Raw genomic sequence first — 16,162 nt, forward strand, 5'->3', positions numbered from 1 at the left:
TGCTATTTGTTAATAGTTTTACTAATGTGGAACCCTGTGCATTTTGGTTTTAGACCACTTGCTTATTTCACATAGTTAACTGAACAGCTCTTGGTGAGGATTCTGACACTTACTGACCTTTGCTGCATTTGAACCAGTATCCTTGAAATGTGCATCATACCATTATTAATCCCCCTTGAGTCATTCAGCCCCCTAACAAGTAAATGTTAACCTTCCAAAAATAAAAAGATTGAGGGCTTTGAACCTGTGCCTCATTTCAAGTGCTTTGTACTGGTGCAAAGAAGCCCTAAATCCAGTTCTTGGAAAATCTTGTCCTGTGTATGGGGGGATCCTTTAGATGTCGTCCTAGAAACTACCACACCACATTCTCCTTCCATGGGGGGGTCTGGCTTGGCTCCCTATGCCAGGCTGATTCCCAGTTGTTGTAGGGGGTCCTTCGGACTTTTGGCAGCTGGTGCAGATTAGATCTTGGGGTTGGACTGGCATAACGGTGATGGATCAGGAAAATTAAGAGCTCTGGCCCTCTTCAGGTGTACCAAGCACTTCTAAGGCCCTACTTTTACAAAGGAAAAAAAATAAGCAGCCTGCATCTACCCGTTCCCAAATTATACTAGTAGCCTGTAATTCTTTCTCTCCATATTCTCTCTTTTAGGCAAGCCATTTATGATGCATTTGAGCGCTTTCTCCAAAAATATGCTGCTTAATGGTCTTCATTATTAATTTACTCAATGTGGTCTTGTGTGAGCTTTCCGTATCTGGAATTGTATATTGGCATGCTTTGGAAAGCCAGCCTATTACACCAATCCTGAATGGATGGACACCAACACTGAATGTCATACCCAGCAATTATCAATATTGGCAAAGCATTAATAATAGTAGTTTCAGTTCAACCAAATGCCCATCTAAGACATATCTGCATTAATTTGAACCATGAAAATTTTGGCAACATTGGTTAATGTATGAGGGATTCTATGTACTTCATATTGTCTATTATTTTATCACTTCACGTATGACATTCTGTTCTGATTAGTTTGCATATCAGCTGTAAAGAGACCAATATAACTCCAATAGAACTGTTCAAATCTATCCTTTAGGATTTTAATACTTCTGTATTTAATGCATTGCTATTTTTTCCTGTTACCAATTTTTTTTCCTGCCCACACTGTTTTGCCTGCTTTTTCCTGTGCTGTTGCTAAAGATTTGTTTTTAAAAAGGGCTCCTCCTTTAAGCCCAACGTCATGTGTTTCATTGCCATTGTTTGTGATTGTCCCAAATTCACCGTTGTGACTTAAAACTGCAGGAATAAATAAGAGAAAATGAACAGCAATGGGAATAGAAAAGTCTCTCTCAAAGCGTTATCTAGGAAAAAAGTAAATAAAGGCATATTTTATTGACATGTTTGAAAGTTTTTTCTATTACGAAAGTAGTTTTTTTTTATTAAAAAAACAGCACATAGATCATTCACAGTAACTGCATAGATGTTCACAGCTGAAAAAAGAGTAACTGAAAACAGAGCACCCAGTAACTGATTTTTACATATTGTATAATTGGACAATGTAGAAGTCTGGTCCTATCAACATTTTATAATAGAATTGCTTTAACTGAAAATAGCTTCTTGGGAGTAATCTTAATGCAGAATATGGTAGCACAAAGACTGTTGATTCTATGTATTGTTTAAAGCACCTTATATTCTGCTGTAGAATTAAGACCACCGATGTTTTAGATACGTGGACAGTCCTTTTTTTAAAGTGTAATCAGCACGTGGCTACAAACATACCTTTCTTTTTACTGTTAAAGTTATACAGACTATATTACAGAAGATGGTAGTTTAGATCACTCTCTCCTAATTTTACAACAATAAAAGTTTTTAATTGGATGAAAGTAAAATATTTAGGATTCTGAGCATGTTTAAAGAATTAACAGAATTTGTATTCTCATACAAGACATGAAACTTCATTTAGTAAACTAGTAACACAGCTGTAGTTTAAAAGTAGTTACCCATTAAATACTTTTGGCAGTACTCTTTAAAAGTAATAGATTGGGGGAGGAGGAAGCTACAGTTGAAGCATTTTTTTTTAAGCATTGTTTTGATATAGCAGATGACTGGGAATTACAAATCTTGTTTTTTCAGTTCAGTGTAATAGTACTGGATATGTGCCTTTCACCTTTCAAGTAGAGCATTTTACCTCATTAAGTTTAAATGCTGAAATTTCTACTTTACATATAAAGGATATGGAGCAAATAAAATTTTGCTTGTACAAACACACTCTTGAAAAAATAATCTTGCAAATGAGGATTGTAAATGGGACCAGATATGTCTATCTGTAAACTGGATAACAGGGCCAGGAAAAACTGAAACACATAAATTTTTCATAATTAAATTTATTTCAAGATCCAAATGTACTGGAACTTTGCCATAGTACTTTTCTTTTAATTGAAATTTTTAAAATGGAATTTGTTTCCTTGATTCAGTGTTTGATAGAAAATGTTTAACATTGTGAGAAAGTGATAAGCTTCATCCAGTGACTAAAACATCTGTGATATTAAAATACTGAATGTTTATAATTTAGAAAATGCAAGTCTTGAAAAGCAAATACATGTAAGATTAATTTTTAAATTAAAGATGTGAGTATGGGACTAAAATGCATACAAATTACCTGATACACATCTTGTTCTTTGCTTTTGTTAACTAGGATATCTTACGAAAGAAAGTTGTTTAAAAATTAGCTAAGAATTGTCAAAATCCAGACAGATGGCCACATTCTGAACCTGTTTGTTTCTGTACATTAATTACTGTATTTATGCCATGTTCCTCTTGCAGCTGTAAAGGGGGGAAATCTGTAGCAGGGGAAAGGCTTGAGTGCCTGGAACAGAGAGCAAAGACAAAAACTTGATGGGTGTCTTAAATTAACTGGTTTCTAGACTACAAACTATAACCTGCTAAAGTACTGTAATTATTTCTAGAGAGCTCAATACTAGGAATTACAGATCTAATGAAAAATTGGCATCCCAAGGCATCAGACGGTTGCACTAGTAAGATTTTACTCTCAAAAAAGGTTTAGTGTGTTAAGCAAACTTGTTTTAATAAATATTCTCTTTGTAGAGGCAGGAATATTGGAATAAGTAGTGGTGGTACTGACTCTTAACAAGAGCCAATTACCATACTTGATTCATAACAGTGAACAATGTTGCCAAATGAATATCAGAGTGAGTGCCAAGGAGAAGTATTTGCTATTTTTCTTAGGTTAGAAACAAAGATTTATAATAAGATGTTTGTATGCCAGTCTTTTATGTCTGAGGACTGGCTGAGGTAACCTGTTTGTTTGGTATGTGGAGATTATTAAATTAGGCTTTGCTGTTTAAATATGTTTTAGCCTTTTTGTAGATGTCAATTTTCCAATTTGCATAGTTAAGTGTTAGTAACAAATTATTTATGAGTCTTAACCTAATATGTAATTCTAATATAACAATTCAATGAGAACAAAAGATACTATATGCCTATACTGCAAGTGAAGGTGTGATTGTAGCACCGGCAGGCATACCCATGCTAGCTTCAAGCTACCTAGCATGGGTAACAGTAGTGGTGAAGAGTTAGCCTGAGCTGAAGCTCAGGCTGCCATCTGTCCAAGTACATGCCCACTGGGGACCCTGGGTACACACTTAGGTTGTTAGCCCATGCTGAAATCTGTGCCACCACATCTTCACTCTAATTGTTATTTGTGCTAGCTAGACTAAAGGTAGCATATCCCACTTCTATTTACTGTGTAGACATAATGCTTAGAGGCTAGGCTTCTGCTCTAAAGCTGAGTAGCAAGTGAGCTGTTAAGCTCTCAATATTTTAATTTTGTCATAAACTGTCATTGATCATTTTCCTGTAAAACCCTTCAAAGGAGCTAGGCATGTCTTTCATGACAACATAATCTTAAGACTTCATTGCGTTCTCATTCCATATTTCTTCTCCTAACAGTACTGTATTATAATGTAAAGAAAAAGTAACTATCCTGATTCAGAAAATATAGTTCAGACAATAAATAGACACAGATACAGATAGTTTTTATATTATTTTTTGCAGATACCACTTAATACTGAAAATAAACTGTGCAGAAGTAGAAACTAATCAAGATATAGTTATGATTGAGGTTTCAACTTTAATCTCTTTTTAGTAGCTTACTAGACTAATTTTTCTCATGCTTAATTGAGTCTGAGAGGAAGCAACTGATTTTAAGACCATTTAATCAGAATTATTCGTTTGAGCTATCTGAGTAAAGTGTTGCAAACAGTGTGCAGAAACTTCTGAGCTCTGATAACTGTGAATTTAAAATTTCATGTAGTCCTCCAGTGAGGATTGTTTGCTTTGCTATATCTGAGAAACAGCATTCTGTATAACTACCACATCCTTCTGATGTTTTTTCATGTACTGCTTTATCCAGCCCCCATGGTAATCCTTGTCATGGGGGTGCGTTAGAAGACACACCATTTGGAACATACAACTGCAAATGCTACTGTGAAATATTGGTCAATGAAAAATGACAGATTGTCCAATAAAATATTACCTCAACCCTTTTTTCTCTCTACTATGAAAAAATTGGGAGATCTGTATTTTTATTAATATTGTGTGCATATCTGAGTATTGTGATTTGGCTTGATCTGTGAAACACAAAGGGTTAGTTCCAGCTGAAGCTCTCCACATGTACCCATGGAAACAGGCAATTCATTTGCCAGTGATAAAATGGACAATACAGGGAACCCACTACTGAAAGTCTACCTCTGATCCTCCTGGAGAGGTGAATAAAAGCAGATTTACCATGTTCTGGTGTTGCAGGACAAAAGGACTTTGAAATGGTTAAGACAGTAAACACGGGGAGGGGGAAACACGACAGAGTCAGTGGCTACAGGAGTGCTGGCTCCCCCGTATTGGGACTAGTGAAGTGTGCTGGGACAATGGGAGCCTATCTTCACTTGCAAGAAAGGGATGAGGTTTAGGTAAAATAATACACAATAAGTCTTTTGTTTGTTTTAACTCTTCTCTAATGTTCCTTTAGATAAATTCAACTTTGTTTTGAACAAGCTGTTCTGTCACTTGCATTTTTATACTGGTCTCAGGCTTCTACAGGAAATTCTCTGGCAGGGCACCTGCTGAGGGCCTGGTTTGTAAATGGGGGTACTGTAACCTGCTGACACAGACTAAAAGTTGGGGGTCAGTTGTAGAAGTCCACCCTGAGAGTAGTACCTGAGCGACCTGTCACTAGAAAGGAGTGTCCATAGAGAGACAGAGAGGTTAAAGGTACAGCTTGCCCTAAACCATAACCATTACTTTATTTTAGAAGTATGTGTGACAGACTGACAATTTCCTGTAGTAGCCTTGTCATAAATATAAAGGGAAGGGTAAACACCTTTAAAATCCCTCCTGGCCAGAGGAAAAACCCTTTCACCTGTAAAGGGTTAAGAAGCTAGGATAACCTTGCTGTCACCTGTCCAAAATGACCAATGAGGAGACAAGATACTTTCAAAGCTGGAGAGGGGGGGGAAAGGTTCTCTCTGTCTGTGGGATGCTTTTGCCGGGAACAGAACAGGAATAGAGTCTTAGAACTTAGTAAGTAATCTAGCTAGATATGCGTTAGATTCTGTTTTGTTTAAATGGCTGATAAAATAAGTTGTGCTGAATGGAATGTGTATTCCTGTTTTTGTCTTTTTGTAACTTAACGTTTTGCCTAGAGGGATTCTCTATGTTTTGAATCTGATTACCCTGTAAGGTATTTACCATCCTGGTTTTACAGAGGTGATTCTTTTACTTTTTCTTTAATTAAAATTCTTCTTTTAAGAACCTGATTGCTTTTTTCATTGTTCTTAGGATCCAAGGTTTTGGATCTGTTCACCTATGCAAATTGGTGAGGATTTTTATCAAGCCTTCCCCAGGAAAGGGGGTGTAAGGTTTGGGGAGGATTTTGGGGGGAAAGACGTTTCCAAGCGGGCTCTTTTCCTGTTATATATCTGTTAGACACTTGGTGGTGGCAGCAATAAAGTCCAAGGGAAAAAGGAACATAGTTTGTACCTTGGGGAAGTTTTAACCTAGGCTGGTAAAAATAAGCTGAGGGGGTTTTCATGCAGGTCCCCACATCTCTACCCTAGAGTTCAGAGTGGGGAAGGAACCTTGACAAGCCTAAATGAAATGTACTGAACTAAGTTAAACCTTACTGAATTAATTTTACCATCTTTAGAGCTCATTGTATTAAAAATGCAAATTTGTGTATGTGTTGTGGAATTGTATATATTTCTGTAAGAAGGGTAAATAGGAGAACAGCAAGAGCTGAGTAGGCAAATTCACTCAGATTGTAACATCACCAGAGAAGCCACCCACTTAGAAAGATATCCATATGCTAGTTCAAACTGATTCACTAAGGATCAGTAGACAAAAGATTTTTGGATAAAAAGCCCAGCTTTAAACTGGCTCATTGCCTTCTACTTGATCCAGCAGAAACCCTGCTCCATGGAGGGACCCCATCCTGAGGGTAGGGTTGGAAGGATGGAGGCTGCCAGAATGCATTTTAAGGTTGGGGTTAATTCTGGTAAGCTTATTAGCATGTGTGTAGGTTTTTATTGTTTTGTTTTTATGTTTTCTCTGTAATGCTCTTTTACCTTAAGAATAAAGTAGGCTTGTGTAGGAAGTGCTGCATGGTAACTTAAACAACGGTTGACAATCACTGTATCAGTCTCTGAAGAGAATGCAAGCAGGTGGTCTTCGGCAATCTGTCTGTGCTAGGAAATACACTGTAAAGGCAGTAAACTGTGCAGCCTGGAAATACTCTTGTCAGAAAAGGAGGACATGTGACTCCACCCAAGAGAGGCAACAACTGGGTAGCTGGAAGCCAAAAGTGGGTGCCCTTGCTAAACCACTGAGGGGAAATACAGTTGCAGTTGTCCTGAGCTGACACAGTATGGAACACGTTACTATATGCAAAGTTGGCTGATTTTTTTTGTATTTATCTTATTTTTTTGTAAAAATTTCCTTACGATTAAATGGGTTTGGATCTTGCTTCCTTAAAAGCAACTTATGGAACTTTCCCACTCTAGCGATCAAAGATTAACTGGTGGTTAAAGTTACAATCCTGCAAGCTGGTCTGGATGGGTGGACAGTTCATAGCCATGGGAACTATGGGTATGGCAGGTGCTGCTGCACCCCCAGCTTTCACTGTGAAAAGTTTGCTGGTGCTGTAAGCTAGTAGTATTTCACAATTCTTGAGACTCCCAGAGTTGTGATGTACCTGTGTGGTATGAGCAGGAATTGTGCTTTTTTCACCTTGCTTTTGAACATACATGGTTTACACAGTTTCATTAGCTGGCTTTCAGCACCCCCACTATAAAAAGTGTTCCAGTTCCACTAGGACAGTCATGTCTCTATACAGTGAAATCATTGGGGCTCCACACAAGTGCAGGGAATCCATCAGCACAGATCAAATTGTAGACTGGAGCCATCACATATAAATTTATCATGGGGAATAAAAGCATCTGACTTTCATGTTTGTTTAAATTACTAACTATATCCGATGTTGAGAATTTTTTTTTAAAGAAAGTTCTGGCACAGCAGTTGAGGTTCAAAATTACCTGCAATGCAAGCAGCTAGTGCACAGTTCTACTTTTTTGCAGTAAAATGTCAAAAATGGAAACTTATTATAAAAAAAAAATCTGTAACATGTCATTTTGTATTCCTTAGACTTTTGCGATTTCCTAAAAGGTGCTGTGATAAAACAGGTCTAATCATTCTGTAAGATGCAAATTTTGTGGATTTTTCTCTGTACAATTCAATCAAGATTTGGATATGTAACTAAAAAGTCCATTCTTTTGATAAAAGACAAACTGTACTGTGTTTTACATTCATCTTATAGAATCAGTATTTAAACCACAGAGTAGTGGTGACTTCTTGAATTAACAAGATCTTACTGTTATTCCACTGAAATGGGTTATTGCCCTCACAGCCTATCATCACTTTGAAAGACTAGTGTATAAACTTAAATTGTGTTGGTCTGTTAAACTACTTTGACGGACTATCATAGCATTACAAGCACTTTTTAATGGCTTTTGTCCACCCACTAAATCCAGCACTTTTGCTTTTTTGTGTGTTTTTTTTTAAACAGATCTTAATTATTTTCAGTTAGTACAAACTGATCATGACAGGGCTCTATTTTATTTTAAATTTGCAGGTTCTGTGTCAGCTTGAACTGGAAAGGAGGTTTACATATTCTCTAGTTATGTAATCACATGCATAAGTGATTATCAGAAATATGAAAAAAGTGCCACTTTATCATGTAATATTGCCATGACCCACTATAATGGTGCTCTGTTCTCACTTCCCACTGGTACACACCAAAATTAGAAAAATAACTTTGAGATTCTAAAATAAAAACATAATGAAATAACTTAAATATATTATTTAGATTGCAGTAGTGCACATACTGTTGGTTGCTTTCATTAAGGAGGTACAATCTAAAAAATACTTTTCAATTATATTCTCAAGCATTTTCCTACTTTCTTTCCTGTTGTGTAGCGGTTTTTATACCATGTTGTTCCTTAACAGTCTGTGGCTTTACTTCATTATCTCCACATCGCCCTTGTGAAGGGGAGGAAGGGAATTAGCTCTAGCTCAGTTTCCGCTTGCTAGTTAATAGACAGGGCCTCTACACCTCACATTTCCCTGAAACTGTTAATCAACTCCATTTCTGATCTACAGCACCCACTCTATTCCACTTTTGAGATGCTTCAGACTCCTACATCCCAGATTAGATTCTGTATATTAATTCAAGACTTAAGGGTGGCAATTCTGCAACAGAAAAGCTTCAAAAACAGACTCCAACAAGAAACTGCTCAGCTTGAATTAATATGCAAACTAGATACCATTAACTTGGGTTTGACTGGGAGTGGCTGGGTCATTGCACATATTGAATTTATTTCCTTATGTTAAATATCCTCACACCTTCTTGTCAACTGTCTAAATGGGCCATCCTGATCATCACTACAAAAGTTTTTTTCTCCTAATAGCTCATCTTAATTAATTAGCCTCTTACAGTTCGTATGGTAACTTCCACCTTCTCTGTATGTGTGTGTATATATCATAGAATCATAGAATATCAGGGTTGGAAGGGACCCCTGAAGGTCATCTAGTCCAACCCCCTGCTCGAAGCAGGACCAATTCCCAGTTAAATCATCCCAGCCAGGGCTTTGTCAAGCCTGACCTTAAAAACCTCTAAGGAAGGAGATTCTACCACCTCCCTAGGTAACGCATTCCAGTGTTTCACCACCCTCTTAGTGAAAAAGTTTCCCTAATATCCAATCTAAACCTCCCCCACTGCAACTCGTCTGACTATATGTTCCATTCTGTGCATCCGATGCAGTAGACTGTAGCCCACGAAAGCTTATGCTCTAATAAATCTGTTGGTCTCGACAGTGCCACAAGTACTCCTGTTCTTTCTGCGGATACAGACTAACACGGCCGCTACTCTGAAACCTCTACAGCATCTGGGACTGATCCATGTATTGCAGTATATAAAAGCGTGCATTTTTAATTCAGATGCCTGTAACAATTGCATCAGTTAGCAATTTCTGCAAAGGTTAATCTAACTTTAGTAATTAGATTTCTTAACTAGAGACCAAGGCAAAAATATATATTTACTGGCTTCCAGCAGAACATCAATTCTAATAAACAACTATCACAATGTACTTGGGTACGTTGATAAAGTGACTAAAATATCCTTTCATGTTAATCTTGTCTAAATACCAGAATTGCCTATAACTGATGTGGAAATGGGTGTGATTTTTATATTCACTTAAAACAGTGTCAAAGTGGACGGTTCTTTCAGCACTCAAACTGACATCTGTATAGTGTTACGCACTCTATCAGTTCATACCATCAAACAATGGAAAATATAGTTCAAGCTGCTGAAGGTGCCATCCAAGATCACACAGAAATATGACTATTTAGTTGGAGACAAATTAAAAAGTGGGAATTTCTCACTGCAATCACCTAAGTATCTAACAGGGAGATATAAAGCATTTTTTTTTAACCTAGGCACAAAAGTCACACCTAACAGTCTTAACAATTGCAGAAATTTAAAAACGCTCCTGCAACTACTGTTTATCACCACGGAGTCACTGACCGGAAACGATATAAAATTGCAAAGTAAAAGACTGATGGCACTCATCTTATAAAAGCAATTGATGGAGATTTTAGAGTGATTTCATTGCTTAATAGCCTGCTGGTGCTACTGTTGCCGTGTTACTTAAATTAGGGCATAACCTAAACTAGCACCACATAAGGATAAAGAGTGAAAAATTTAACAGAAAGGTACAGAATATGTCCATTATATAGCTGTTGTGGCTGATGAAAAATACAGAGGTCATGGGATGGGCTCAGAGATAAAATGCTGCGATACAATGTAATCTCGCTTGCCTTCCCTATTGTCTACCTACCATATAACACACGATGCAGACTTCTACTATCAAGCTGTTTGCAAAGAAGCCCCGTAATAGTTTGTTGCATCAAAATAGTGGAAAGCTCAAACTAAAATTATGGAAAACAGGAAAGCTGAAATCAGAATTGGATTCAATTTTAAAGCCCTGCCCAGCTCACTGCGTATCAGTCCAACGTGGTTTTAGTACAGTCTTTGGATAAGTTTAGTCAAAACTTCCGGAGGAGGTGAGGTGCTGACAAAGTAAATAGGGCCCTGCTCTCAGACCTAGGACGGCGGATGCAGGCGACCCCAGAAGCCTCTATCTACTTCAGCAGGACTCAAAAAAAGCCAAAGTGCGCTCCCCTGTGAATCCTTTTGCAGAGTTGGGCCTTAAATGGGGAAAGCCCAGCGTCTTGGTGCCTCTTAAGACGCAACCATTATCTTAGCCCCACTCCTGTCAGCGCTAAGCTAGGCACAGTCTCACTGGGTAGGTCTCAGGTCGTAACAAACGGACGCGTCAGTGCGCTTAGCTTACCACCCCCACGCGCCCGCAGCGGGGCAACAGACCTGCTCCTGGAGCGAGCCGAGCCTTGTGTCCGCGCCGCCGTGCAGCGCTGGGTATTCCAGGAAGTGCTTGGTGCCTTCAGGACGGAGCGCAGGAGTCCCCCTCGCTCCTCTAGGGAGCGCCGCTTCCAGGAATCACGGGGTACGGAGGGGTCATGTGGCTAGGCCCGCCTCTAGCCCTGCCATGAAGGGTCTCGCCAGGCATTAGCTGCGCCCGTAGAGCTACCGCAGCAACACGCCTCAGAAGGGGCGGGATAGGACGCCATCCCCCCCGTCCCGAAGATGACGCGGGGCGCAGCCCACTAGCGCCGCCCGCTGTTTACCTTATCACAGCTGTAAGGCGGGCGGGCCCTTGCAAGCCGAACACCATCGGGGCCACTACGGGCTGCTCCGCCCTGGAGCGCCGGAAGCACGCGCGGGCCCAGGACGAGGCACGCGCGGCCGGGCTCCAGCGCCGGCCGTTGTGAGGTCATAACGCCCTAAAGCCGGAAGCTCCGCCCTAGCCTAGCGTTGGTGTTACAGACGCTGCCTGCCGCTCTCACCTCCCGCCTCGTCCCCGCCGCTGTCTCCGCCCCCCGCAGGCGAGGCAGGGGCCGGGCCGGCCGCGGCAGCTCTGTAAGGGAACAGCCGGGCCGGGAGGAGGGAGCGGCAGAGACACCCCCGCCCGACCCGCCCAGCGGCTGTTCCTGGCTGCGGCTCGGTATCGGGCGGGGACCGGAGCGTGGCAGTTGAACCATCCGCGGTGAATGAGCGACGCCGGCCGCTGCGGGGACGGGGAAGGCTGACAACGATCCCCTCCCACCCTCGGGGACCTGACGGGGCCGGCGGGTGGCGCCGAGCGGCGGGGACGGCTCCCCAGCGCAGGCGGTCCGTCACCACGCCTGAGCCGCGCAGCTACCGCCTCAGCCCAGCTGGAGCCCGGGGGGCCGGCAGCGGCCCGGCCCCTTGGCATGTCTGCCGCCTCCCGAGTGTCCGTAGCGCCCCCGGAGCTGCAGGTTGGGGGGCCAGAGACGGGCGGGGGCTCGGGACAGGCTCGCTCCCAGGAGCTGGGGGAGACGGGACAGGAGCTGCCGGAGCCCAGCCAGGTGTTGCCGGAGGTGGATGAAGCCGGGGAGAGCAGCGGTAGCCGAGAGGCGGATCCCCCAGGCCAGGACGAGAAGCAACGGCAGTGGCAGGTGGTCGAGGCCCCCCTGCCCAAGGAAAACCCCTGGATCAGGAGAAAGCCTGTCCCCAGAAGCCCGTCCCCGGCAGCAGCGGACACCCAGCTCGTCCTGCAGGACTCAGGTGTGGGACGGGGGGAAGGGAGCTGGGCGGGGATGGGGAAGACGAGCTGGGAGCGCCGCTCCCAGCGTCCGAAGGGAAAATAGTTTCGCTGCTGCTGGCTGAATCTGTCCGGGTTGGGAACTTGTTTGTTTAAAACACACTGTCCCTGGGCCGTACAACGTAACAGCGGTTGCCTTACATCGCTGGCGCCAGCACCTTGGCGTATGTCAGGCCAAGGTATTTGTTTCCAGGAGTCGACGCGTTCACACGCTCGCATTTTACATGCATGGACACATTAGGAAAATGAGCGTGGAGAGGTGTGGTCTGTCCCCGTCCGTTTACTTTGGGCAGGGAGGCATTTAAGAGAGAGGATTTGTAGTCGTATTACAGTTTGTTGGGGAGAACAACCAAACTGAAGTTTAAAACAGCATGATGTCTTTTTATTCCTGGGTTCAAATTTACTCAAACCATGTGGGTGACTGCGTGAGTGAACTCAAATGTTTTGTCCGTAATTTAATCCTGTTCTGACTGTTTTAAACTTTTAATATTTAATTTCTACAAGCTTTAGTTTCTCTTTTGCAAATTCCCAAACTCTGGAGCCTCTTTGTTTAGAAATTCTAGTGGTTCCAAAATCAGTTTGGAAGGATATTACCCATAATTCCTTGTAACCCATATGTTTCTTAAGGAATTGTTAGATTTTAAACTAGACACCAATATTTACTCTGGTTACAAGGAAGTGAATGAAAAGTTACTTGGTTAGAAAAGATTTCAGAGTAGCAGCCATGTTAGTTTGTATCTGCAAAAAGAACAGGAGTACTTGTGGCACCTTAGAGACTGACAAATTTATTTGAGTATAAGCTTTCGTGAGCTAGGGTTAAGCTTATGCTCAGATAAACTTGTTAGTATCTGAGGTGCCACAAGTACTCCTTTTCTTTTTGCGGTTAGAAAAGAGTTACTGTCAAAGTTAATTAGGGTATGGAGCTGATGGTAGTAGATTCAGTACTACTGTTTATATTGAGTAAATAGTTCTTGTGAATTTCAGGTAGCTCCTCTTTACTAGCTGGGAGATAGATTATGCTACAGTTTTTAAAGTGCTAGTTGCAAGATTTAGAAATTTCTGAGATGTAGCAGTAGCAAAATAAGACAAATATTGTACTGTGTTTACTTCATTTCCCTTTTTTAACAAATAGTAACTAACCCAATTGACTTTTTTAGATAATTTTTACATAATTACATGATAAAGCACCTAATAAAATCCATAGTTCAAGTTTAAAGTTTTAAAAAATATTTTAAAAAAATAGTTTTAAGTGTAAATATTAATGAAAGCAATTGACTTGGTATCTTTGGGGATTTCAACTGGTAGCACAGTTTTTCATTCATTCATTTTCATTGGTAGCACAGGTATAGTGCAGACAGTAGCCTACTTCTTTAAGATGTAGGGGCTCTCTGTCTGCAGAGATAAAGTTATTTCAGTCTTAGGGCTTGGCTACACTTGTGAGTTACAGTGCAATAAAGGAGCCCCGGGCGCGCTAGCTCACTACCCGACCACACTGGCAAGGCACGTAGAGCGCTCTGACTCTGCAGCTACAGCGCCGCTGGCACTCCACCTCGGCGAGTGGAATAACGTTCGCTGCACCCTCGCTGGAGCGCCGCAGCGCCAGTTTGAACGAGGTGTTGGTTTACTGCTCTCTGATCAGCCTCCAGAAACGCTCCATAATCCCGTTAAGTCAAGTGGCCCTCTTGTCATTGTTTGGAATCAGCTGTAGGAATGCAGAAATGCCCTTTGAAAGCTCCGTTTCTGACAGCCAGCTGCTTATCTGCTCCGAATCAAAGCAAGCCATTAGCGTGGAATGCTGTGTGCGAGAGGGGGAGGCGAGGGAGGTGTGCTGCTGTCCGAATTTACAAGACATACTCTCAGCTGCCCAAAAACCCACTCTCTCTCCCCCCACATACACACAACACACTCCCTGTCACACTCCACCCCACCCCATTTGAAAAGCACGTTGCAGCCCCTTGCATGCTGGGATAGCTGCCCATAATGCACTGTTTCCAGTGCCGCTGCAAGTGCTTCAAATGTGGCCATGCCAGTGCGCTTGAAGCTGTCAGTGTGGACTCACTGCAGCGCTTTCCCTACTGTACTCTACGAAGGCTGGTTTAACTCAAAGTGCTCTATATCTGCAAGTGTAGCCATGCCTTTAGTCACTATAGAGTCTTTGATTTCTGTGTGCAGATTGCTAGAAGGGGAACTGGATTGAAATTACAAACTTGTATAACATAAACTACCAGCTTTCAGAAGTTAGCAGTTTTTAGTCAGTATCATCCCAGGCCAAGTGCAAATCACTGACATTAAAGGATCTCTGTTTCAACTTGAAATTTTTGACACTGGATTGATTTCAGGTACAGCACTTGTCCCTGAATCTCCCTGCCAATTTTTTGTTGTCTTAAACTGCAATTTAAGTTTTGTTTTGTTTTAAATAAGTTTTTTCTCCATTTCTGCTGTGTGAAAAAAGATGAAAAAGGGGACTGTATAGGCATTGTGGTCAAATACACATATAGGGAGAAGCTGTTTCTGAACCTAATACAGTGGACTGTTGACCAAATAACTCTGGTCTCAAAACCAGAATCCTTTACCCAAGTTTAAAGATCAAACTTGCAGGCACTCATTGAAGACAGTTGGACATACTGTCTTCTGTCTTTTAGTCTGTTCTTTCTTTTATGCTGTCAAGGTTCCTTCCCCACTCTGAACTCTAGGGTACAGATGAGGGGACCTGCATGAAAAACGCCCTAAGCTTATTTTTACCAGCTTAGGTTAAAACTTCCGCAAGGTACAAACTATTTTACCTTTTGTCCCTGGACTTTATTGCTGCCACGACCAAGCATCTAACAAATATAACCGGGAAAGAGCCCACTTGGAAGCATCTTTCCCCCAAAAATCTCCCAAGCCCTACACCCCCTTTCCTGGGGAAGGCTTGATAAAAATCCTCGCCAATTTGTATTGGTGAACACAGACCCAAACCCGTGGATCTTAAGAATAATGAAAAAGCAATCAGGTTCTTAACAGAAGAATTTTAATTAAAGAAAAAGTGAAAGAATCACCTCTGTAAAATCAGGATGGTAAATACCTTACAGGGTAATCAGATTCAAAACATAGAGAATCCCTCTAGGCTAAACCTTAAGTGACAAAAAGACAAAAAAACAGGAATATACATTTCATTCAGCACAACTTGTTTTGTCAGCCATTTAAACAAAACCGAATCTAACGCATATCTAACTAGACTGCTTATTAACCATTTACAAGAGTGCTGACCTGCATTCCTGCTCTGGCCCCGGCAAAAGACAACACACACAGAGAACTTTGTGTGTCCGTGTCACCACCCCCACCCCCAGCTTTGAAAGTATCTTGTCTCCTCATTGGTCCTTTTGGTCAGGTGCCAGCAAGATTGTCTTAGCTTCTTAACCCTTTACAGGTGAAAGGGTTTTACCTCTGGCCAGGAGGGATTTTAAAGGTGTTTACCCTTCCCTTTATATTTGACATATGCAGATTCCCAATTTTTCCTATTTATGTACAGCTTGCAACCTTATAAATATGCCCCCCCCCCCCCCCCGCCCTGCACACACACACACCCTGCCGGGGATATTGGTTGGCGGCTCCTTCACAGAGCTACGAGCACGGGCGTGTACTTGTCGTGTTTCACCCTGTCCCTGATGCCTGTCCCTTCTGTGGCCTGAGGGAGACCCTGGTGCACGTTTATCTGGAGCATGCTAGGTTACAGTCCCTATTCTGGCTCCTTGATCTTTCATTACATTTTTGGCTACACTTCTCTCCCCATCTTCTCATTTATGCACACCCTATCCGTGGTCACATGAAGTCGTGGGACCTCCTCATCCGCTTC

General features: G+C 41.8%; 2 protein-coding genes and 1 long non-coding RNA gene across 6 annotated transcripts in view; 2 read left to right on the forward strand and 1 right to left on the reverse strand.

Annotated features, from left to right (window-relative positions):
• ABHD18 (abhydrolase domain containing 18) overlaps window positions 1-4,563 on the forward strand; it is a 52,036-nt gene extending 47,473 nt beyond the window's left edge. For 2 of the 3 annotated variants that reach the window (XM_048847315.2, XM_048847317.2), the window contains one exon: window positions 653-4,563. In XM_048847315.2, coding sequence (XP_048703272.1) covers window positions 653-704 — 52 coding nt within the window. In that variant the 3' untranslated portion in view covers window positions 705-4,563. The remainder of the gene's footprint in view (window positions 1-652) is intronic. The other variant, XM_048847319.2, reaches the window with a different exon arrangement.
• Window positions 1,356-11,409, reverse strand: LOC125635539 (uncharacterized). The gene is made up of 2 exons (XR_007356297.2): window positions 11,010-11,409; window positions 1,356-2,864 (listed from the first exon to the last, which is right to left on the reverse strand). It is a non-coding gene; the product is annotated as an uncharacterized LOC125635539 (long non-coding RNA).
• Window positions 11,410-11,531: 122 nt separating this feature from the next.
• The window catches only part of LARP1B (La ribonucleoprotein 1B), a 103,402-nt gene continuing 98,771 nt past the window's right edge, over window positions 11,532-16,162 (forward strand). For both annotated transcript variants that reach the window (XM_048847303.2, XM_048847304.2), the window contains exon 1: window positions 11,532-12,290. In XM_048847303.2, the coding sequence (XP_048703260.2) occupies window positions 11,957-12,290 (334 nt within the window). In that variant the 5' untranslated portion in view covers window positions 11,532-11,956. The remainder of the gene's footprint in view (window positions 12,291-16,162) is intronic.

The sequence above is a fragment of the Caretta caretta genome, chromosome 4, assembly GCF_965140235.1.
Source record: "Caretta caretta isolate rCarCar2 chromosome 4, rCarCar1.hap1, whole genome shotgun sequence".
Taxonomy (NCBI): domain Eukaryota; kingdom Metazoa; phylum Chordata; order Testudines; family Cheloniidae; genus Caretta; species Caretta caretta.